The sequence below is a fragment of the Mesoplodon mirus genome (assembly GCF_964341445.2).
Source record: "Mesoplodon mirus genome assembly, chromosome: X".
Lineage (NCBI taxonomy): Eukaryota > Metazoa > Chordata > Mammalia > Artiodactyla > Ziphiidae > Mesoplodon > Mesoplodon mirus.
The window spans coordinates 65,066,265-65,089,431 of record NC_138981.1 but is presented as its reverse complement, the minus strand read 5'-3'; the positions used below and the strand labels follow the sequence as shown (position 1 = coordinate 65,089,431).

Sequence of the window (23,167 nt, the reverse complement as noted above, 5' to 3'; positions counted from 1 at the left end):
GTGTAATAGCATTATTTTAAAGTCATTTTGAGAGATTATCTAAAACAATAAAAGACAATTAAAATCTATTAAATTATAAATATCAGCTAATGTCTTGCATTCTCTCCAGAAAAGGACAAATTTAGTGGATCCAGGTAATTTTATATGACCAGTACATGTTAAACATGGTAGTGTCAATCTTTGGAAAAAAATCAATTGTAGAAGTGGCTCAAAATCTTAAGTTTCTGAACTGAGGCTGATAGACGATACTAAGAACAACTTATAGCTGAACCCAGCAGGAGTGAACTGAAAGCTTGCACAGAGCTAGGGAGTCACTGAAGGAGGAATCTGATATATTTTTTACAACAATGGAAAGGTGGGAAGCAGGGAACCATATAGGCCCTGAAGGTCTTTTGAGCTACAAGATAAAGAAACAAACAAGTTACTGGAAAAGTTGTCAGTTATTTTTGTCAGTGAGAAACCACCTACACTTAGCTCACTTGAAAGAACATAATGAAAGAAAACACATTGGGGCATCTAAGAAAGCGATGGCAAAGACAAAGATGCAGGGAGAAGAAGGGGGAAAGAAAGCCTGTAATAAATAGGCCTGTCTATTTTTAAACAGTTTCTACCATTTTGCTTCTAAAACAGGATTCTTTATACAGTGCTTTGAAAGCCGTTGCTCCCCAATCTGGCAGGGAGGAGGGCTCGAGGATCTCCTCAAGATTATGCGCTCAAATCTTCAAATTTTCAATGATCTTTTCTTGAACTTTTTTTTTTGGTCAAATAAAAATTATCTATGACTTTAGCAGCAATTCAGCGATCTTCAGTTGTAGGACTTGTAAACCTCCCTGGTCTACCTTATCTGTTGCTAGTGAAAACAAAAAATACTGGAAATCCATTTTCAATAAAGCTAGGTTCCGAGCTGATGCCCTGAAAAAGATATTTTTGCCATTAGACAAATGCAATTCAAATAGATTCCCTAACATAAGAGCATGAGACCAACATAAAGCCCTGCAATATTTTAAAAAGCTAAGGTGACCATGAATGCTGTGTCAGTGCAGAACAACATCATCTAGCAGCACTCTCTGTGGCCTGTTACAACGCACTGTCGTCATCTTCCCTGCAGTCTCCCACCAGGAGTGAGTGCTTGTCAGGTTCACTGGTACCAACACTGTTCAGTGATCGTTTATCAGACAGCAGTGAGTTTATGGAGGCTCTGCTGTAATTAACAATCCGGTCCAGCAAACCCAGTTTAGGAGAATTTCTTGAGGTATCATCTATTCCAACATGAACACTTATTTCTGAAGGACTTTTCTGTCCCATCTGGCCTCGGGCATGTAGTTCATAATTCTCATAAGTTGGTTTCCTGTAACTGAAAAGATGCAAAAGTATACTAGTTTGAAATAATCAAATGCGAACTAGCCGCTTGTTACATTCAAAAATGAAAAGAGATTAACCTGGTTTGAAATGTATAAAGGTGGTCAAAAGGAGTTGTGTGAGGTCACATGATCAGAAATCTTACTTCTGAGAGCCAGTGTACTAGATTTTACCCCACTCAGTGCTTGTGGTTGCTCTGTATATACTACATAAGGTGATAATTACGTAGTTAACATTTATTATTAAGAACAGTTTGGGCTTATCATTGATCAATACAAGAATAAAACCTAGCAAGACTGACTGTGGGTGATAAAAGGAATATAAAAGAGAAGCGTGAGCAAGCCATCATACTTACAGTTTAAGGAGGAGTGAAGAAAGTACTACTGAAACAGATGAAGCAGCCATTGCAGCAGATCCCATCCAGGGCTGCAAAACCAAACCAATGGGCATAAAAACTCCTAGAAAACAAGTTTGGATTAGTTAGACCAAACAGTACTAAACAGATTACCACTGTGTTCCTAATACATATATACAAATAATTTCCTTCTTTAATATTTATTCAGCAATTTATCCTCCTGTTGGTAGAGATTTATGTCATTGTCAATTTTTCACTAATAGAGTGTTGCTGTGGACATTCTTGTACATGCCGCCCTGTGCACGTGTTTGAGAATTTCCCTAGGGTATATACCTAGAGGTGAAACAGCTAGATAACATAGGCACACCTTCTATTTCTCAGTTGCTCTCCAAAGTGGCTGTACCAGATCACAAACCCTCCAATAGTGTATGAGAGTTCATATTCTACAAACTCATCCACACTTGGTTTTGACAGACATTTTAAAATTTGTTCATATGATGGGGATGAGATAGACTTACTGTACTTGTAATTTTTTATGTGCTTATCTGTATTTTTTCTACTTTTTATACAGTGACCATATATTACTTGTATAATTTTAAAAAAATAACTTGCTCCATGAATTAATCTCTCTGGACTTTGTTCTTTTACTCTTTGTCCTCTCCATCTGTGTGTCCCTGTTGATAAACAGCTTTGTAATTGTTCTCATGTTATCTCATGTCCTTCTTTGGCTCTCAAACCAGAGAGAACAAGAAGAAAGTGATAACTATTTTTCTTATGTTATTACTAATACTAACATCTACCAAGCCCCTAAGTAATGGGGATGATCGGATGCTTATTAAATAATTGTAAACTGCTTTTTCTTGGTCGTATTCCTTTGTTCAATTTCTCTCTCTGTCTTTCTCACATCTGGTTCCCAAACTTAAAAAAAAAACTGTTGGCTATTAGAACATTAAGAAAATTCTCTGCATGCTATAATTACAACAATGAAACAAGACAAAAACCAATACAGAGTAAAAAAAGACCAGAAAGATGTATACTAAAATACCAACAGTAGTTGTATTCAGGTAGTGAGATTAAAGGTATATTTATTCTCTTCAGCAAAAACTAAATGAGTAAGCAAATAAGTACTTATGTGTGTGAGAGTATATGGATAAAGAGATGAAGCAATGTGGCAAAATATTATTAACTGGTGAATTTCGGTGAAGGGTATATTGTTTTATTGTATCATTTTTCTCCTTGTTTATGTACATTTTAAAATTTCAAAATACAAAGTTGAAGGTAAAAATAAGGTAAAAATAAGGTAAAAAATAAAATAAACCTATCAGAAGGCTTATACATTCTAGGCCATAATGAACATGCTGAAAATTTAAATTATTGATTTTTTTTTTTTTTTTTTTGCGGTATGCGGGCCTCTCACTGTTGTGGCCTCTCCCGTTGCGGAGCACAGGCTCCGGATGCGCAGGCCCAGCGGCCATGGCTCACGGGCCCAGCCGCTCCGCGGCATATGGGATCCTCCCAGACCGGGGCACGAACCCGTATCCCCTGCATCGGCAGGCGGACTCTCAACCACTGCGCCACCAGGGAGGCCCTAAATTATTGATTTTAATATTACCTCTCACCATACCAGCAGGCTACATACAAAACTGGGCTCAAAACTAATAACAAGAAGACTAAAACTTCCAATATGGTAGGCCTCTAACGACTTCATGAAAAAAGCAATACAAGTTAACTGTCACATACCAGCAGCTATGGGAATTCCAATCAGATTATAAATTAGAGCAAAGACAAAATTTATCCGAATCCTCTTGACTGTCTTCCTTGATAAATCAATACTTGCCACTACATCCAGAAGATCATTCTGAGAACAGAAATATTTGTGATATTAGCAAGAGACTGTAACTTGACCAGTAACTTGTATTTGATACTGTGTATACCGAAGATGATGTGTACTTTACGGTAATATGTGAATTTACAAATCTGAGATATTGCTAAAAATTTGAGGCTGTCTTGGGAGGGGTTTTTCAGGAATTTTTCTCAGGGTTCTGAAAATACTTTTAGGGTTGTATGCTGGTACAGGGACTAAATCCCACTAAAATAACCTCAGCAAGTATTTGTTGAAGATAAGAGTATTATAAGTATATTCCCAAATCTAATGCTTCACTTTAGAAGCTTGTCATTCTCATTTGCTTCACTGAAACGAGAAAGTCTGGAAGTAATTACTAAGACTTCTCATACTTCCATCTTGAACTCTCCCAGTCTCAATGGCTAGAAGCATGGGAATTCGAAGGGCACAATCATTTTGTTCAATATACGACACTATCCCTGACCATGTAGAGCAGTCTCACACTCCTCAAAGGTCAGACCATAGGACTTACCCGTATCAAAACCACATCGGCTGCTTCAATGGCTACATCTGTGCCTGTGCCAATGGCAATTCCAACATTAGCCATCGCCAGAGCTGGGGAGTCATTGATTCCATCTCCTACCATTGCTACCCGGTTCCCCTCCTCTTGAAGTTGCTTCACCTTAGCAACCTTGTGGGAAGGTAGAACTTCAGCAAACACCTTAGTAATGCCAACCTACATGGGAAAAAATAAACTCCATTCATTTCAAGCAATATTACTGAGTACCTGAAATATAACTCGGCAATGATGAGCCATCAGTTTCCACCTACCAAATGTCCAAATTGTAAGAGATTAATAATATCCAGGGAGAGTACGGACATGGGGAAATGAGCTCTCTTATACACTGTTGGTGGGTGTGTAAGTTGGTACTGTCTTTTTGGAGGGTATTTGGCAGCATCTATCAAAGTGTGCATGTCATTTGGTTCAGCAATTCCACCCCTAGCTATATTTTGGACATACCTGTACATGTATAAAAAGAAGTATGTCCAAGGATGTATATTACTGCCTTATTTGTAAAACAAAATTTTCAAAACCACATAAATTATTTTTTTTATTAGAGGAATGGTTAAGTACATTATGATGCATCCGTACTATGGAATTCAATGCAATGATGTAGAAAGAATGAAATAACTTTATATGTTCAGACATGGACAAAGCTCCAAGGCATATTATATTGCTATCTGAAAGAAAGCAAACTGCTGAACAAGTTGTACAAAAATGATGCAATTTATGTTCAAAATACCAGAACTATATATCTGTATATGAACATATAAGCATATGAAAAAGTGTAAGGGGATAGGGCTGGACAGGGAGGCTTGGGAAAATGGTGACTTAAACGTTTTACTTTATAGGCTTCTGTATTTTTTATACAAGAATGTATTTATATATTATCTTTATTATTTAATGGAAGAGGGGAGAAGGCATTCCAAAATAGAAAAGACTAATATGAGAAAAGTTTTAGAGGGAAGGCAAATGTGGGGGTGAGTAGCAGAAGAATGCTATGGAAGATGGTTCTATCAGTGGTATCCAGGATGGACTAGAGAGGAACGTGCGTGGAGCTACTGCTGTACTTTAGGCATGAGAGGATGAGAGCCTGGCTTAGGCTGGCAGCACCGGTGGAGACTATCAGCAACATTTCAAAGGAAGCATCAACAGAAACTGTGTACAATGTCACTCAAGCATCCCATGAACTAAGCAAATAGCTTTTTACTTATAACAGTTCCAGACAAAACCTAAAGTCCTTCCTGCACAGTATGCCAATTTTTCTTTAAGGAACCAGATATGGCTACTCAGGGATCATGAAAATAATAGGTAAATGACTTCTTTAGCAGCTGAAGGCAAGAAAGGAAATGTATGTGAAGAATGAGAAGTTACCACATACTCCCACCCCAACAACTAAGTAAACCCATTACCTGAGAAGCAATAGATCTAGCTGTTTTACTGTTGTCTCCAGTCATCAGAACTACTTCTAAGCCCATAGATTTCAGAATATGGACTGCCAATTCTGCTTCAGGCTTCACTGTATCAGCGATAGCTACCAAGCCGCACAGCTCATCTAATATAGGAGCACCAGAAGATAGAATTTGGAATGTGGTGAAAGCAGAATAATATTCTGACTTAAAATTTCAGAAAGAAATGAATTTTGTTAAGTGAAGTTGTTCAGGACTTGGCTTAACTCAAAATATCTCCAAGACCACATAGACTTTATACCACAAACCCTGCAACAAGCCTCCATACTTGGTTGTGAAAATTTCACAGAGTGAGGTAGGGCTTACTAATGAAGGTAATGATAGGAAACTGAAGAGACTTTACTGGATACTAAAAGACTTATTTTCTTTCTTTAGAGAAGTATTGGCCAATAGTCCCAAACACTTTAGCTAATTTAAAGGCAAATGAAACTGAAAACTCAAACTTCACCCTTTTTAAGGTGAAGGGGTGGATGGAAACAAAACTGGCATTTTATACTGGGAAAAAAATCACTATAAGTAGCTATTTTAAAAACAAAAATAAATGGTATTTTCTGCTTCTTCCTGGGCCTAAAAAGGCCATAGTAAGATACTGCCTTCATACTTAGCAAGGATTATAAATGTTGACTATTTAATCTCACAGCTAGAAATGTACCCTAAGAAATAATTTAACAAAATACCTAAAACCTGAAAGATGTTCACTGTGGTGTTACTTATAATAATAAAATATTAGGAGTAGCTTAAATTTCCAACAGGGGAATGATTAAGTTAGTCATAGTGTATAAGTATGATAAATGGTGCCACATTAAAATACAATTGGAAATATTTACTATTAAATAAAATAAGATAAAATGAAACAGTATGTGTACAAGGAATTTTAAATTTTTATTCAACTTTGAGGTAAAATTTACATAAAATAAAATGTACCCATTTATAAACAGTATATTACTAATATTGTAATTCTGTGTGATGTGTATGAATATATATCCAGAAATGTCAATTAAAACTGACATTTTGTTTAGATGACGAGATTATGAATATTCTTTTACTTTGCTATAATGTTATTTTTAGGTTTTAAAAAAAAATCCTTGATTAGCTTTTTTTAAAACCATAGGCTACGGAGGAAAATAACAAAGCCAGGCAAATGCAAGAGAATTTTAAATTAATCAGTAACAATTACGTATTGCTGACATTTTTACTTTGCATTCAGGCTGCTTCTGAATAACCCTCATAGTTCAGATGTCTCTCAAAAATACCCCGAAAACAAGTGAAATCATGACACTGAGTCGTAGTGTATTTAAGGAAAACCTTACCATCAACTGCTACCAATACAGCAGTCCGACCTTTTCTCTCATGTTCAGTCATGGAATCGTTTACATCGTTATTAATGACAAGACCATTTCTAATCATCCACTCCCGGTTACCAATAAGAACTTTGTACTGCTGAGCATTAAGAGCATCTGAAGAAAGTACAGAAATTACATTTAGTGAACTTGTTTAATATTTATAACAACCCTTTAGGGACAGTCTTCCTCTCTAATCTTGCACAGTCACTACATTGGTTTTGGTAGAAAACAGCCTACAACAGTGATTTCCAAATGTTCAAGGAACATACTCTGTTCTTCCATGCCTCTGGGCCTTTGCACATGAAGAGTGAGGACCACCTGGAGGTCCTCATCCCTCCTCTTCAAATACCAAACTGCATCATATATATTCTTTAAGAGCCAGTTCAAACGTTATTTTCTTGGTGACGCTTTCCATGTGACCCTTCCTTATGATCTTCCATAGCAACTGAATTAAATTAAAAATATTTATTGTGCATCAGTACAACCATCAGTGTTGGACAAGAACACACAACCATACTGATGTCTCATTTTAAGCGTGTGACCACTAACTTTAAGTGCGCCCTTAGTGATGCCTGGCTACTCTACTACATTTCCCTAGTCCATTCATTCTCCATTCCTTCTAGATGGCTACTTTATACCTTTTCTTCTCCCATTCTCATACCAGATGATGACTCTGCTTCCTACTTCAGGAAGAAAATAAAAGCAATCAGAAGAGAACTTCCACAAGCTCTTATTGCCGCATCTACCCAACTGCCTGTGCCTGTGTACATACTGATCTAGCCTCTCTTCTGTTATTATAAACGGCCCCTACTCCTATTTAAGGGCAACTTCTCCACTTGCGTACTAGATCCCCCTCCTTTGCCTATTTTATATTTATTTATTTATTTATTTATTCGGCTGTGCCGGGTCTCAGTTGCAGCACACAGGATCTTCGTTGCAGCATGCAGAATCTTTAGTTGCAACATGCAGGATCTTTAGTTGCGGCATGAGGGCTCTTAGTTGCAGCATGTGGGATCTAGTTCCCTGACCAGGGATCGAGTCCAGGCCCCGTGCATCGGGAGTACGGAGTCTTAACCACTGGACCACCAGGGAAGTCCCCCTTTGCCTATTTTAGAACGTCTCTCCAACAATTCTCCCCTCTCTCCTGCATAATCATATTTTCTATTTCTGCTGTACATAGTCCTATCTTTACAAAAGAAAATGGAACAACCCTCTCTTGATCTCATTTACCTCTCTAGCTACTACCCCATTTCTCTGCTTCTGTTCATAGCAAAACTTCTCAAAAGTGTTGTCTCTATCGGCTGCCCTCCAATTCATACCTTCCCATTCTCTTGTGAACCCACTCAAATACAGCTTTTGTCTCTGTTACTCCAAAGAATTGTTCATACAGTACACCAGTGATCTTTAATAAATCTAATGGGTAATTCTTCGTCCTCATCTTACTTGCCCTACTAGCAGCATTTTAATACAGTTGATCATTCTTGCCTTGAAATACTTTCTTCATTTGGCTTCTAGATCACCACATCTTATGAGCTACCTCCTCACTCACCACTTCTTCTGTCTTCTTTGCTGATCCTTCTTCATCTCCCTGACCTCTTAATTTGTAGTGTTGCAGGTCTCAGTCCTTAAACCTCTTCAGGTTTAATCTCATTCCCCCTCTATCTACTCTCACTCCTTGATGATTTTTTTTTTTTTTGGCCGCACCTCGCAGCTTGTGGTAGCTTAGTTCCCCGACCAGTGATCGAACCCCGGCCCATGGCAGTGAAAGCGCCAAGTCCTAACCACTGGACCACCAGGGAATTCCCAACTCCTTGATGATTTTATCTAGTCTCATGGCTTTAAATACCATCTATATCAGCGCTGTCCAACAGAACTTTTTGTGATGATGGAAATGTTGTACATCTGCTCTGTTTAATACAGTAGCCACTAACAACATGTGGCTATTGAGCACTGAAAAGTGACTAGTATGGCTGAAGGGCTGAATTTTAAATTAAATTAAATTTTAATTAATTTAAATTTAAATAGTCACATGTAAATAGTGGCTACCATATTGGCCAGCACAGATCTATAAGTGGATGACTCCCAAGTCTACATCTCCAACCCAGTTTGTTTCCTTGGAACTCCAGACTTGTGCAGCCACCTGCCTCCTTGATAGTTCCATTTATACGACATCTCCACTTGAATACCTAACAGGCACTCAAACTTAACATATCAAAAACCAAACTCTTTTCCTCAATATTTCCCCTCCTGTGATCTTCTCCATCTTGTTTAAATGGTAACTCCATCCTTCTAAATTGCTTAGGCCACAAACTTTGGCCTAACTCCCCATTTCCAATCTGTGAGATCTGTCAGCCAGCTCACATCCAGGGGAATTCCCTGGTGGTCCAGTGGTTAGGACTCCAAGCTTTTGTTGCAGGGAGCACGGGTTCAATTCCCGGTCAGGGACTAAAACCCCACAAGACATGTCACGCAGCCAAAAAAAAAAAAAAAAAAGATATGTCCAGAATTTGACCACTTCTTAACGGCCTCTACTGTTATCACACTGGTCCAAGCCACCATTATCTTTCACCTGGATTATGGCAATAGCCCACTAACTTATCTCCCTGCTTCTGCCCTTCCCCCTACCCCCTGCAACAGTGTATTTTTCCCAGAGCAGCCCAAATAATACTTTTTAAACATTAAGTCAGATTCTGTCACTCCTATGCTCAAAACTCTCCAACGGCTTTCCATCTCAGGGTAAAAGCCAAAGTCCTTTCAATGTCCTTACCTCATCCCTTACCTCCTTCCCATTCATTTACTCCATTCTGGCAACTTTGTTCCTTAAACTAGTCAAGCACACTCCTGACTCAAGCCTTCTGTACTTAACATTTCTCCTTCCTGGAATGCTCTCATCACAGATATTCACATAACTTTTCCCCTCCCCCTCCTCAGGTTTCTGCTCAAACACCATCTTCTCAATGAGGCCTACCCTGACCAGCCTATATCAACAGGACCTGCTACTCCCAGCATTCCTTATATCTCTTGCCCTTCTTCATTTTCTTCACAGCACTATCTCCATCAGACAGACTATGTTTGCTTATTTATTTGCTCACTGTCTTGTGTTCTCCCACCAGGAATGTAAACTCCATGACATAGGGACTTCGTCTATTCTGCTCACTGTTGATTCTTTAGTGTCTTGAACAGTGCTTAATAAAACCTGTCAGGTGAATGAAATTACTGTGTGTCAGTGTGCTTGATACTGTGAGTTCACAGACAGATAATAAAGAAATCAGAGTTTAGTATAAACAGGCAGGTAAATAAAGAATTCTCATGCAGTGTGCCTAGCACATCTAGAGATTAAGTACAGTTATGACTAAAAAAGAAGAGCAAATATCTCTGCCTATGTATGTCAGTCAGTGAAGGCTTCACTAAAGAGAGATGTGAGCTAAGTCTTCAAAGATGAGAAAATAGCAAATGAGCTGATCTAATGAGCATGAAATGGCACGATGTACGGAGAAACTCTAAGTAGTTCCATATGGACGAAACACAGTGTACGTGGGTGACAGTGGAAAAAGACAAGATGGGTGGTGCAGGCAGGCAGGAGATGTATCATGGGGAACAGCTCTTGAACAAAATCCACAGAGACTGGACTCTGTCCTGTTGGAGATGGAGAGCCTGTAAAGCCAGGGTCCTTAACAGATTTCCATGGAGGGGCTTTTGGATACATACAAACGTCCAAAACAGAAGTTTTCTGAGTGGTGGGCATAGCTTTTACCACCTTCCTCCAAAGGTTTGTGATTCAAAAATAGGTTATAAACCACTGCAATAAAAGGTATTAGTCAGAAAGTGATATACTCAGGTTTGCATGTTAGAAAAATTACTCAAGCACAGATGGGTAGGGGGGTGCTGGCACACTTAGGTATGTATAGCATGTTTTTGGTCAGATGGATAGACCAACAGGAAACTCGGGAAACTGGCCTTGGCTGCAGATATGGATTTTAGAGGGGCAGTGGAAACCTACACGTGGTAGAATAAGTGATAAGCATGAACAAGACTGAACAGAGAGGACTTGCCTGGTGGTGCAGTGGTTGGGAATCTGCCTGCCAATGCAGCGGACATGGGTTCGAGCCCTGGTCCAGGAAGATCCCACATGCCGTGGAGCAACTAAGCCCATGCGCCACAACTACTGAGCCTGCCCTCTGGAGCCCGCGAGCCACAACTACTGAGCCCACGTGACACAACTACTGAAGCTCACATGCCTAGAGCCCGTGCTCCGCAGCAAAGAGAAGCCACCGCAATGAGAAGCCTATGTAACACAACAAAGAGTAGCCCCCGGTTGCCGCAACTAGAGAAAGCCAGTGTGCAGCAATGAAGACCCAACACAGCCAAAAAATAAAAAAAAAAAATTAAAAGAAAAAAGAATGCACAGAAAGAGTATGTAAAATGAACAAAAGACAAAGAACAAAACTCTGAGGACACCCAACATGTGAGAGCAGGAGAAAAGAGGAATCAGAAGAGGATTAGAAAGAACAGCCAGGTAGGCGAGAGGAGAATCTAGAGAAAGCAGGGTCATGGAATCAAGGGAGAAAAACATTTTAGGAAAGAAGAAATGGTCAATATTGTCAAATGCCTTAGCGAGGTCATACAGCAATGAAGACTGAAAAGTGACCACTGGAGAGGGGACTAAATGAGATCACCAGTGGACTTAAAACAGTTTCACTAGTATGGATGGGGCAGAAGCCAAACTGTGCAGTGAAGAAGTGAATTCAGCCAGCCTAGACTACTCTTTCTAGAAGCTTGGATATTAAGGAAAAGAAAGACAGGTAGGATAAAATCTAGATGGGAATACAGTGATTTTGATGGAAGAAATGTTTATATGTTTAGGAGAAGGAGCTATGACAGAGAGTTGGAAAAAAAAGAAGCAAGGGGACATAACAGAGCATGAGGTCCCTGAGGAATCAAGAGAGGGTGGGATCTAGGGCAAAGATGAGGGGATTCATTAGGCAAGATGAGGGATACTTCTTTCCCTGAAAAAGGAAACATTCTAAGCAAAAAACCCTGAAATAACACATGTCTGAGAACCTTAAATTTCTGTGTGAAAAATAAGCAGGACAATTTACTTAGGGAAATAGGGGGAAGGCCATAGGAGCTTGTGAAGGATACAAAAGGTTTGGAGCAACTGTGGTGAGAAATAAAAGAAAGAAAGCTGAACTAAAAGATGGAAGATCAGCTAAGACTAGACTTTATCACCCTCTACTGTAATCAAGGAGCACAGTTGAAAAATGTTCTTGAGTAACTGAGTAAAATAATTAGAAGGCCTACAGTGAAACTGATTTACGAAAATGAAACCATGACACCAATCTTGTTTCTTATATAACAGTTCAGATTATAAAGTTAGACATCTGTTAATAACTGTCCCATAATTGGTACTACAAAGAAAATTAGCTTACTTGAGAGCTGGGCATCAATAATCATGGAAGATGAAGTTGATGACTGTTCATTACTTGTATCTATTTGAACCAGGGATGCATTTTTAATATTATTTTCCTCTATCTTCCAGTTATCCTTGTGTAGCAAGCCTTCGATATTGGTGACTTTACAGCTAATACCACAGCCTGGCACAACCTGGAAATCTATGCAGGTACCCAAGGTTTCAGTGTCCAGCTCCTAACAGATAGAAACAGAAGGATTTCCTCTGCTGTTCTAATAATCCAAGGTCCTCATTAGCAAGATCAAAGATTACTGCTGGTTAATTCTAAATGTTTAGACACAATCTACATGCCTGGTTAATTCTGAATGTTTAGAATAAAACTGTCACTTATCATTGCCTATTTGACAGTAGGTTTTTGATAAGGACAAAAGAACAGAGCATTGTGTATAATGTTCAAAGTTAGAGGAGAACCTCACAATACTTATTTTAAATCCCACTTTATAAGATTTATACCAACTTTAGGGAAAGAAAATGTGGAAGGTTTATCAATATTCTCTGTCCTTTCCAGTAGAGAATTACAAGTTACATATTTAATTCTATTTTCAAGTCAGATTTTCTATTCAGTACAGGGAAAAGGGTAACAAAGAACAGGGCCTTCAGTTACCAGAGGGTCTCTCTAGTATGACTCTGTGTCCTTAATGAGCCAAAGAATTCTGGTGACCATCACTGTTTCCTGTCTCTTTATATCTTTATCCTCTCTGTTATTTAATTTGGGTGTAAAGAAGCCAGGTCAGTAATAGTTAATAGGTAAAAAGGAAAGAACAAATAAAGAAATGGCAACACCAATGGTGAAACTGCCACGTTCTAACTGAAAAACTATGTGAGATAATTTACAAAGAACTTATACAAATCGATGAGAAAAAGGTAAACAATCTTATGAAAAAATAGGCAAAGGATACAAGCAAACAGGGTATAGAAAAAGAAATTCAAATGGCCAATACACATGTGAAAAGATGCTCAACCTTATTCATAATTTAAAAAATGCAAAGTAAACTATCAATGAATAAATATTTTTTACTTATTGAACTGGAAAAAATAAAGTGTTGGTGAGAATGTGGGGAAATGGGCATTCAACTTCTCATGAAAATATAAACTGGTACACCTTTTTGTGTGGGTGTTGATAATATTTGTCATTTGAGCATTGGTAATATTCATCAGAATTTAACTGCATGTATCCTTTGATCTAGCAGTTGCATTGATAGGCATTGGACATTAGAGATAAATGTGCAAAAGCTGACAAGGATGTTAACTGTACATGGTAAGAGCCAAAAAACCAATCATACAATAGAATACAATATAGTCATTAAAAACAATGAGGCAGATCTATATGTCGTGATATGGAAAAATCATTTAATAAAATCTTTTTAAAAGGTACCAAAGATTGGTCATTGTATCACCTTTCTATGTAAAGTTTAAAAAATAATAAATGCTGGTATATGAACTAAAAATGGTTAACAGATGCACACTTTTGTGAATATACTAAAAATTATTGAATCGTAACTTTACAAGGGTGAACTCTATGGTATGTGAATTTTACCTCAATAAAGCTGTTATTTAAAAAGACTGTTAACAGGTTAATACTTGTTAAACTTTGGAGAGAGGAATTATGGAAGGAGGCAGGGAATGAGGCTTTCCTTTTTCGTTATGTAATGCTGAACTATCTGAATTTTCCTACCATAAATATGTATTACTTCTATACTAATTTTTCAGTTGACTGGGGTTATCTGTGTGGTAGGGTTATAGTTAATTTTTGTTTTCATCTTTATACTTTCCTGCATGAAGAAATTAAGACATACAAAATAAAATGAGAAAACACGAGTCTCTCTAGCTTCATACCAACTATATATGTAAATCATGAATAAACAAGGGAAAAATTGTACCTGCTTGCAGTATTTGGTTATGGCTGCTCCTAGAGGGTGTTCACTGTTACTTTCAGCAGTTCCCACAATGGCCAGGATCTTATTGCATGGCATTCTGTTACTTTCCACTAGAACCTTTACTTGATTCACTACTGGGGTTCCATGGGTAATGGTTCCAGTTTTATCAAATACCACTACCTTTACCTGTAAGAAAATCAAAATACAGTGCACCTATATGTCTTGATAATTCTTAACATCAGCTTTCCAGAAATGAGAAAAAGGTTTACTTTGACAAACACATTACTATCTTGTTTCTTAATAAGCTGACCTCTGATTTAATTGGACTAAATAAACTGTCATTGGGAGAATAAAAGGAAGTGAGAAAAAGGGAAGAAATATCCTTAGTTACACCTAATAGCCCTCCCTTGCAAATGTTCAACGTACTGTGGACATATGTTAAATAACTACAACTACTTGTTAAGAATTGACTGTTAATAGGTAATTAAGAGATTCCTCTAGTGCTTCTAGATAAAGAGAAAGGCTTTCAGTACTAATGAATAGATCTGTAGGGGAAATCTGGGCAGTAGGCAAATGATTATAAGTAAGTAATTAAGTTGAAGTGTGCACCATATAAGACCTTCTGGGTTGCTTTGACTTTATTGAGTCTAGATGAGAAGCTTGTCCTGAGAAGAGACAGCTCAGGAAACCAACGAGGGAAACTCAGACCAGGTAGGAAAAAGGAAGAGTCTGGAACTAAAGAATAGTCACCGCACAGTAAACTCGGATAATGAACTGTGAGAAATGAATAGCTTGAGGAACCGAGATGAAAAGAGATATGACAACTAAATACAAAGCATGATTCTGGACGAAATTAAAAACAGCTATAAAGGATGATGGAGTTAGCTGAGGAAACTGGAATATGGACAACAGATTAAACAAGAGTATTATATCAATATCAACTTCTTGATTTTGATCTTTGTACTGTGGTTATGTAAGAGATTGTCCTTGTTCTTAGGAAAGGGGCTTCATATCTACAGTAAAGGGTATATGGGAGTTCTTTATACTATTTTTGCAACTTTTATTTAAGTTTGAAATCATATCAAAATTTAAAATTACTATAAAAATTAGTAGCCTATATTCACTGGCTAGATGAGGTTCCAAATCTGTTCTAAGTTGCGTTCTGTGTTTACTACATGCATCTCTTTATAGTTTATATTCTCATAATAAGAAAATACTAGAAGGAACATGGTTTTAGTTTAAGTCAAATAGCCTTGATTGAGATTGTGATGGAAATTCTAATAGGAGAGAGATCAGGGACAGGATTATATTCCTCAAGTCATAGTTGCAAACTGTCAGCTGGTGGCAGCAAAGGCAGAGGAACAGCAAGCCCTATCTAATGGCGAACAGCACAAACATGGAGCCACACACAAACAGGTTAGAAGTCTGATAGACTTGGGCAAATTGCCTGAGCAAATATCTATGGTGTCTTCCTGCCCTAAAGACCAGTCTACTCTGAGCTGGGATAGGACTCCAGGTTTTCCACACCAGGGTCTACTCTAAAGAGAGTAGGTCTGGAGTAGTTTTAGAGGTCTCATATAACTAAGGCCAATCCAGAGCAGAACCAAACTGACACCCTTCCTACCTCAACCCTCACGATAGTGCCAGAAGAGGCTCAGCTTATGGGCTATGTAGAAATAATTTAAGACTCTATTTTTCAATACGGGTGCTATTGCCAGTTTGAATGAGACAACTCTTAGTTCTGGGGAGTATCTTACCTTATGAGCCATCTCCAATGGCTCACCACCTTTGATTAGTATGCCATTTTGAGCGCCTACTCCTGTACCCACCATCACGGCAGTTGGAGTGGCCAATCCCAGTGAACAGGGGCATGCAATGCACAGAACTGTGATTGAGGCTTGGAAAGCAAAGCGTATTATTGTTTCTGTTCGGGAGATACTTCTGTTGTAGCCCTTGAGAAGAAATGCATGAATTTTGATTACTGATTCAGAGTTGAATAAAACAAAAGGAACAAAGCTTAACTCTATTTAAATAAAACCACAATTCTGGAGTCACACATAATCCTGCTTAGCTACCAACATATGTTTTAGCTATTAGTAAGAAAACACTTTTTTTCTTTTATGAATACAAGATATTGTTGACATAACTGGTAAACAAGTAACAGTCCTAAAATCAAGATTTTAATTTTGCTGATTCCAAACTATGGAGTGAATATAAGGAACATAATAAAAGCCAACCCCCCCATATTGAGAGAATAGGGACTTCCAAAAATAGCTGCAAACATAGGACCTAATTCTCAACATATTTGATCCTGAACAAAAATAATTCTGTACTTCTGTATATTAACACCATAAAGCTGTCTTTCACACTATTCTTTAAAGACAATGAAAAAAATCACCCAGTTTGAAAAGGTTGCTTCACCACATTTCAATAAAATTCTTTTGGACAAAACAATGTGAACTGAGTACATCTGGTAGTATAGCTCTTAGTGACACTGAGTATTTGCTTCTGTGGGTAAGTATGATCGATAGTATTAGGAGAAATCTCCTAAGACTCCCTGAACTCATGAGAAAAATTCCTGAAGGAGACACGTTCCAAAATACTTCCCAGCAATCCTCTTGTTCAATGAGTACTCAACCAATATGAATCATTTAAAGAAACTTTTTAATATTATACTAATGACCATATCATGGAATAGATACATAGATGTTATGATTCTACCTGTTCTTTAATTGAAGGGAAAAACAGCATGAAACAGTGTACAGCATGACATTTTTAAAAGAAAGAAACACAACAAAGTAAGACTTTCTTAATAATAATGGTTTTACAGTGCTATGTTCTTACTAAGTTCTCAAATACTTAAACTAAGTGATCATCTAAGAGTTATATATATAGAGAGAGACAGAATTGGAGGGGATTTTCATAGACATCTAAGCTTATGCTTTCATATATGTCACAAGTGTATGTTTTCACCTACACTAATTCCAATCCTGAAATTTAGGTATTATTATCACTATATTACAGATGACAAAACTGAAGATAAGAGAAATTTAGTGACTTAAAGGTTTTATCTCTAACACGAGGTACAGTCCAGGTCTACTTTACCACTTTATGACACCATACGTTAGAGAACATCATAGAACTAGAGAGAAGCAGACACTAATATTATAATTATAAAGCATTTAATAAATTACAAAGTGTGTCTAATATATATCATCTTATCTAACTTTTACAACTGCAAGTTATGCTGGATGAGCATTATTAAAATCTCACTTGAGAGGTGAGGAAACCAAAGCTCAAAGAGAAATTAAGTTGACCTAAGATCACACTAATGGTATGTGGCAGAGCTGAGATCCCAAGATTTTCCTCAATATATCCATTGTCCTTTGTGAAAGCAAAATCATGCTGGGACTCAGACTAAGTATAAAATGTGAAAGGTCACTATAGGCATACCTCGGAGATATTGTGGGTTCAGTTCCAGACCACCGAAATAAAGTGAGTCACAGGAATTCTTTGGTTTCCCAATGAATGTAAAAGTTGTTTACACTATACTGTAGTCTACTAAATGTGCAACATCATTATGTCTCAAGAAACATGTACATACCTTAATTAAAAAATAATGCTGTTGGAAAAATGGCGTCGATAGACTTGCTCGACGCAGGGTTGCCACAAACCTTCAATTTGTAAAAAACACAATATCTGCAAAGCACGATAAAGCAAAGTGCAATAAAACGAGGTATGCCTGTACTTGCTTTTGGAAAATCACAAGTCATGATGAAAAAAACCTTTTATGTTTTCTTTTATATTTATAGAAATGCAAATGTTATTCTTATCACCCTCTCACTCCAGTCTGTTAAAGATACCAGTAATTATTATTTTCCAATTAATTACTTATGCAAAAGATTCAGTTTTACATATGAAAAAAGGTGTTATAAGTCACTTACAGGAAAGTAGGTTTCCACGATTTCAAAATTCAGAAATCCAATTATAATCCAAACCAAAAGGGTAGCAATGGAAACAATGACAATAAAAGGAACAAAGTAGCCACTGAGTTTGTCTGCAAACTGCTGGATAGGAGCCTAGAATTAAAAAATAATAATGATATGTATATCAAAGTCTCCTTTTTTGATAATGAATACAGAGCATATTTAGTATTGAGCACAAATATTTTAATAAACTCCATATTAATACAGCTAGAATTAATCAAAGGAACACATAAAAACTAGATCAAGATTTATACTGAGTAGGCTTTCATGAAAATACGTTGGTTCTCCTAGGGAGTTAATTTACCTTTGATGTTTGGGCCTCCTCTACAAGTCTGACAATTTGAGAAAGGGTTGTTTCTGCTCCAACATGGGTTGCACGGATAAGGAGTGACCCATTCTGGTTAATGGAACCAGCAATCACTGTGCTGCCAGACTTCTTAGCCACAGGCATTGCCTCCCCTATATAAGGAGTAAAGATACATTTAGGGAGCATAAATAAATACTATCTTGAAATATACAGTTATTTGTCAATTGTCAATATCTAGAAAGGAGATTCTTCCTTCCTGAAATAGAATCTGGACAAATGCCTAGGTGAAGGTTGCCCTCTCTTTTTCCTTATGTCAGTTCTGGGCCAAACCCAGGGATATATATCTTAAACTGGAAAAACCTAATGTGTTAACGCTTATTGGCAGGTACTTTTGGACTTCTACTCTAGTCTTAGGTCATTGGTTCTCAACCTGTTCCCAAGGAGCATTTATAAATGGAGGAGAGAGTTCTTGCTTGTAATAACTACAGGTGGAGCATGGGGTACTGCTACTCCAATTTAGTAGGTCAGGGTCAGGGATATTAAATGCACCATAATGTGTAGGATAGTCAGTCAGAACTAAGAACTGTCCCATCCAAACTAGCAATAGCACCCCTACTGAGAAACACAGAATCCTAAGTTATTTCCACACAATTCATAAACTGAGCCTCTTTTGGCACTATCATAAGGACTGAGGTAGGAAAGGTGTTATTTTGGTTCTGCTCTGGATTGGCCTTAGTTATCTAAGATCTCTAAAACTATTCCAGGCTTATTCTCTTTAGAGCTGACCCTGATGTGGAAAACCTAGAGTCCTATCCCAGCTCAGACTAGACCGGTCTTTAGGGCAGGAAGACACAATAGGTATTTGCTCAGGAAAATTTGCCAAAGTCTATTGGGCTGTACAGCAGAATGTGACAACTTCCTCTGGTTATACATTCGGCTCAGTGAAAAGAGCCTTCAGTAGCATAACTAAAACCACAAAGAAGGGCTTCCTTGGTGGCACAGTGGTTGAGAGTCTGCCTGCCGATGCAGGGGACACGGGTTCGTGCCCCGGTCTGGGAAGGTCCCAGATGCTGCGGAGCAGCTGGGACCGTGAGCCATGGCTGCTGAGCCTGCGTGTCCAGAGCCTGTGCTCCGCAACGGGAGAGGCCACAACACTGAGAGGCCAGCATACCGCCAAAAAAAAAAAAAAAACAAAAACAACAACAAAAAAAACCTGATTGAGATCTCTGCTGGGTAGTGTAATCTTGGTTGTAGTTTTTTCCCTTTCATCACTTTGAATATGTCCTGCCACTCCCTTGTGGCTTGCAGAGTTTCTGCTGAAAACTCAGCTGTTAACCTTATGGGGATTCCCTTATAAGTTATTTGTTGCTTTTTCCTTGCTGCTTTTAACATTTTTCTTTGTATTTAATTTTTGATAGTTATTTAATGTGTCTCAGCATGTTTCTCTTTGTGTTTATCCTGTATGGTACTCTCTGTGCTTCCTGGACTTGATTGACTATTTTCTTTCCCATGTTAGGGAAGTTTTTGACCATAATCTCTTCAAATATTTTCTCAGATCCTTTCTTTATCTCTTCTTCTTCAGGGACCCCTATAATCCAAATATTAGTGCGTTTAATGTTGTCCCAGAAGTCTTTGAGACTGTCCTCAATTATTTTTATTCTGCTTTCTTTATTCTGCTGTCAGTTATTTCCACCATTTTATCTTCCAGGTCACTTATCCGTTCGTTTGACTCAGTTATTCTGTTACTGATTCCTTCTAGAGTATTTTTAATTTCAGTAATTTTGTTGTTCATCACTGTTTGTTTGCTCTTTAGCTTTTCTAGATCCTTGTTAAATGTTTCTTGTATTTTCTTCATTCTGTTTCCGAGATTTTGGATCTTCTTTACTATCATTCGTCTGAATTCTTTTCCAGGTAGGTTGCCTATTTCATCTTCATTTATTTGGTCTTGTAGGTTTTTACCTTGCTCCATCATCTGTAACATATTTTTTGTCATTTCATTTTTTTTTCTTTGATGGGTGGTGTTGTATTCCTGTCTTACTGGTAGTTTGGCCTGAGACATCCAGCACTGGAGTTTGCAGGCAGTTGGATAGAGCTGGGTCTTGGTGCTGATATGAGGACCTCCGGGAGGCCTCACTCCAATTGATATTCCCTGGGGTCTGAGGTTGTCTGTTAGTCCAGTGACTTGGACTTGGAGCTCCCACCACAGAAGCTCGGGCCCAACCTCCAGCCTGGGAACCAAGATCCCCCAAGCTTTGTGGTGCGGTAAAAAAAAGAAAAAAAAAGGAAGAAAGAAAGAAAAAATGGAGCAGTATAATATCAACGAATAAAAAATAAAATAAATTTAGGAAGATAAAAATTGTATTTGGAAAAATAAAATTATAATTGAAACAACTGCAACAAGGTAAAATAAAACCACAACACAGAAAAGAAAAAAAACAACGTGGGGGGCAGGGAAGAAGCCAAAAGGAGAGATCACTAACAAACTATAAAGAATAAAATAAAATTACAAAAATAAAAGAAAAAAATAAAGAAGACTTGGCTATGGGGGCGGAGTTTAGGGAGGTGGAACTTCGGCAGAGGCAGGGTTTAGGGTAGGGCAGGACCTAGGCGGGTGGGGGGTGACATTTGAGCGCGGGTTGGGGCCTAGGCAGGGAGACGTTCAAGCGTGGGGCGGGACCTCTGCTTAGGACCTGTGCCAAAGGGGAGAGGCAGCATGTGGAAATGAGGGCCTCTGGTGTGTGGAATTCCGGAGTTTGGAGGTAGGGCCCTGGGTGAGGGTGTGTGGGTGGGGTTTAGGCCCAGCTCATTGGAGGGGGTCTCCGAGTGTAGAGGTAGGGCCCTGGGTGGGGGTGTGGGGCAGGGCTTGGGCTGTGTGTGTCAGGAGGGAGGCTCCAAGGGCAGAGGATTAGGCCTGGGAGACCAACAGGCGCCGCGGTGCCTAAGTGGACAGGGAAAGCACTGGCCCCCTTCCCTTCTGTTCCTTCTCACCCCTCCCCCACCAGCTTCCCCATGGTCTCCCCTGTTCCTGATGGGCCCCTAACCGTGGGTGGGTCCCACTGGGTGTAGGAACGCCTCCCCTCCCCCAGCCACCCCTCAGGGGTGCCAGTCTCAGAGGTCTGGACTTTACTTTTGCTCCCCCTTCCCTCCCACTCCCTCAGGACCTGCACGGCTGGAGGGGGCCTAGGTGGGCAGAGGATCAGGCCCAGGATCTCAGGAGGTTACAGGGCCCAAGTGGGCAGGGGAAGCCTGGCCATGCTCCCTTTTGATCCTCCGTCCTCCCAGTGGTTCCCTAATTTCCTCCTTTGGGTGTGGGATCCCTGCCCCTCAGGGGCGTCAGTCCCATCCCGCCTCCACTTCTCCTCCCCCTTCACTCCCCCCATGCCCCACGTCCTACCCGGTGGCTGGGGGTTCCTCCCATCCCGTTAGGTGTCCGTGGGTCCCCACTGGTGCCTGGTAGGTGCCCTAGTTTTGAGGAGATGCGAATTCTGCATCCTCCTAGTATGCCATCTTTTGGACTTCTTTCATGCCTATTTTTAATTAACACTTTGGGTTCACTTCATTTTCATGTCATGATCCTCTGAAAGAACATACCTGTGATGAGGGACTCATCTACCATAGAATGTCCTTCAATAACACGCCCATCCACTGGAAATTTGCCTCCTGGAACCACTTTAATGATGTCTCCACGTTGTACAAGTTCCACATCCACTTGCTCTTCACTGGATATGAGTTAAAATAAAAAGCACCATGACAGTATGCTTCTCCCCCTGATCTTTCCATGCAAGCTTTTTAGTTGACATCAAGCTTGTGGCCCCATAATTGCTACCAATGGAAGTTAGAACCAACATTTAAGTTAGGAACTACAGCGTCAGTCTTTTTCACTGTTGGGGAATACCTCAGTACCTAGCACAAAGTAGCGCTCTAAATATTTGTTGAATAGTCAATGAACTAATAAATGAAAGCTTTAGAAAGAATGTAATGGGTTTTACTGAACAAAACAACTAATTTATTGTGTACATTTGCCTAAATAATTTTATGTGGAAAGGAATGAGAAATACAAAAGAACGAAATCTAATCAAGTCTTTAGCTCTAACTTCCAGTTTACAGGTCGTATAGGAGTATAGAACAAGTTAAATGATTCCAGACGGAAACAGGGACAAATTTGGACTGTGGGATTTTCTAAAGGACAACTGATAGATGTTTCTTTACCAAGTCAAATGTATGGAGAGGGAGGAGCAGGGAGGAACAAGGGAGGGAGAACTGGAGAGAGGAGCTGTTCTACATTAAAACAAACATGGCAGGAGAAAGACAAATATTGTATGATGTCACTTATATGTGCCACCTAAAAAATACAACAAACTAGTGAGTACAACAAAAAAGAAGCAGACTCACAGATATAGAGAAATAACTAGTGGTTACCAGTGGGGAAAGGGGATGGTGAAGAACAATATAGGGTAGAGGATTAAGAGGTACAAACTACTATGTATAAAATAAATAAGTGACAAGGATATATTGTACAACATGGGGAATATAGCCAATATTCTATAATAACTATAAATGGAGTACAACCTTTAAAAATTGTGACTCACTACACTG

At 38.8% G+C, this 23,167-nt stretch overlaps 1 protein-coding gene across 3 annotated transcripts in view; it reads right to left on the bottom strand.

Annotated features, from left to right (window-relative positions):
- Positions 1-738: 738 nt before the first annotated feature.
- Positions 739-23,167, bottom strand: part of ATP7A (ATPase copper transporting alpha) — a 141,004-nt gene continuing 118,575 nt past the window's right edge. For all 3 annotated transcript variants that reach the window (XM_082610812.1, XM_082610814.1, XM_082610813.1), the window contains 12 exons: positions 22,163-22,290; positions 18,569-18,723; positions 18,223-18,357; positions 16,036-16,230; positions 14,282-14,464; positions 12,361-12,577; positions 6,899-7,045; positions 5,532-5,674; positions 4,090-4,293; positions 3,455-3,572; positions 1,715-1,817; positions 739-1,354 (listed from right to left, as the gene is read on the bottom strand). In XM_082610812.1, the coding sequence (XP_082466938.1) occupies positions 1,078-1,354; positions 1,715-1,817; positions 3,455-3,572; positions 4,090-4,293; positions 5,532-5,674; positions 6,899-7,045; positions 12,361-12,577; positions 14,282-14,464; positions 16,036-16,230; positions 18,223-18,357; positions 18,569-18,723; positions 22,163-22,290 (2,005 nt within the window). In that variant the 3' untranslated portion in view covers positions 739-1,077. The remainder of the gene's footprint in view (positions 1,355-1,714; positions 1,818-3,454; positions 3,573-4,089; positions 4,294-5,531; positions 5,675-6,898; positions 7,046-12,360; positions 12,578-14,281; positions 14,465-16,035; positions 16,231-18,222; positions 18,358-18,568; positions 18,724-22,162; positions 22,291-23,167) is intronic.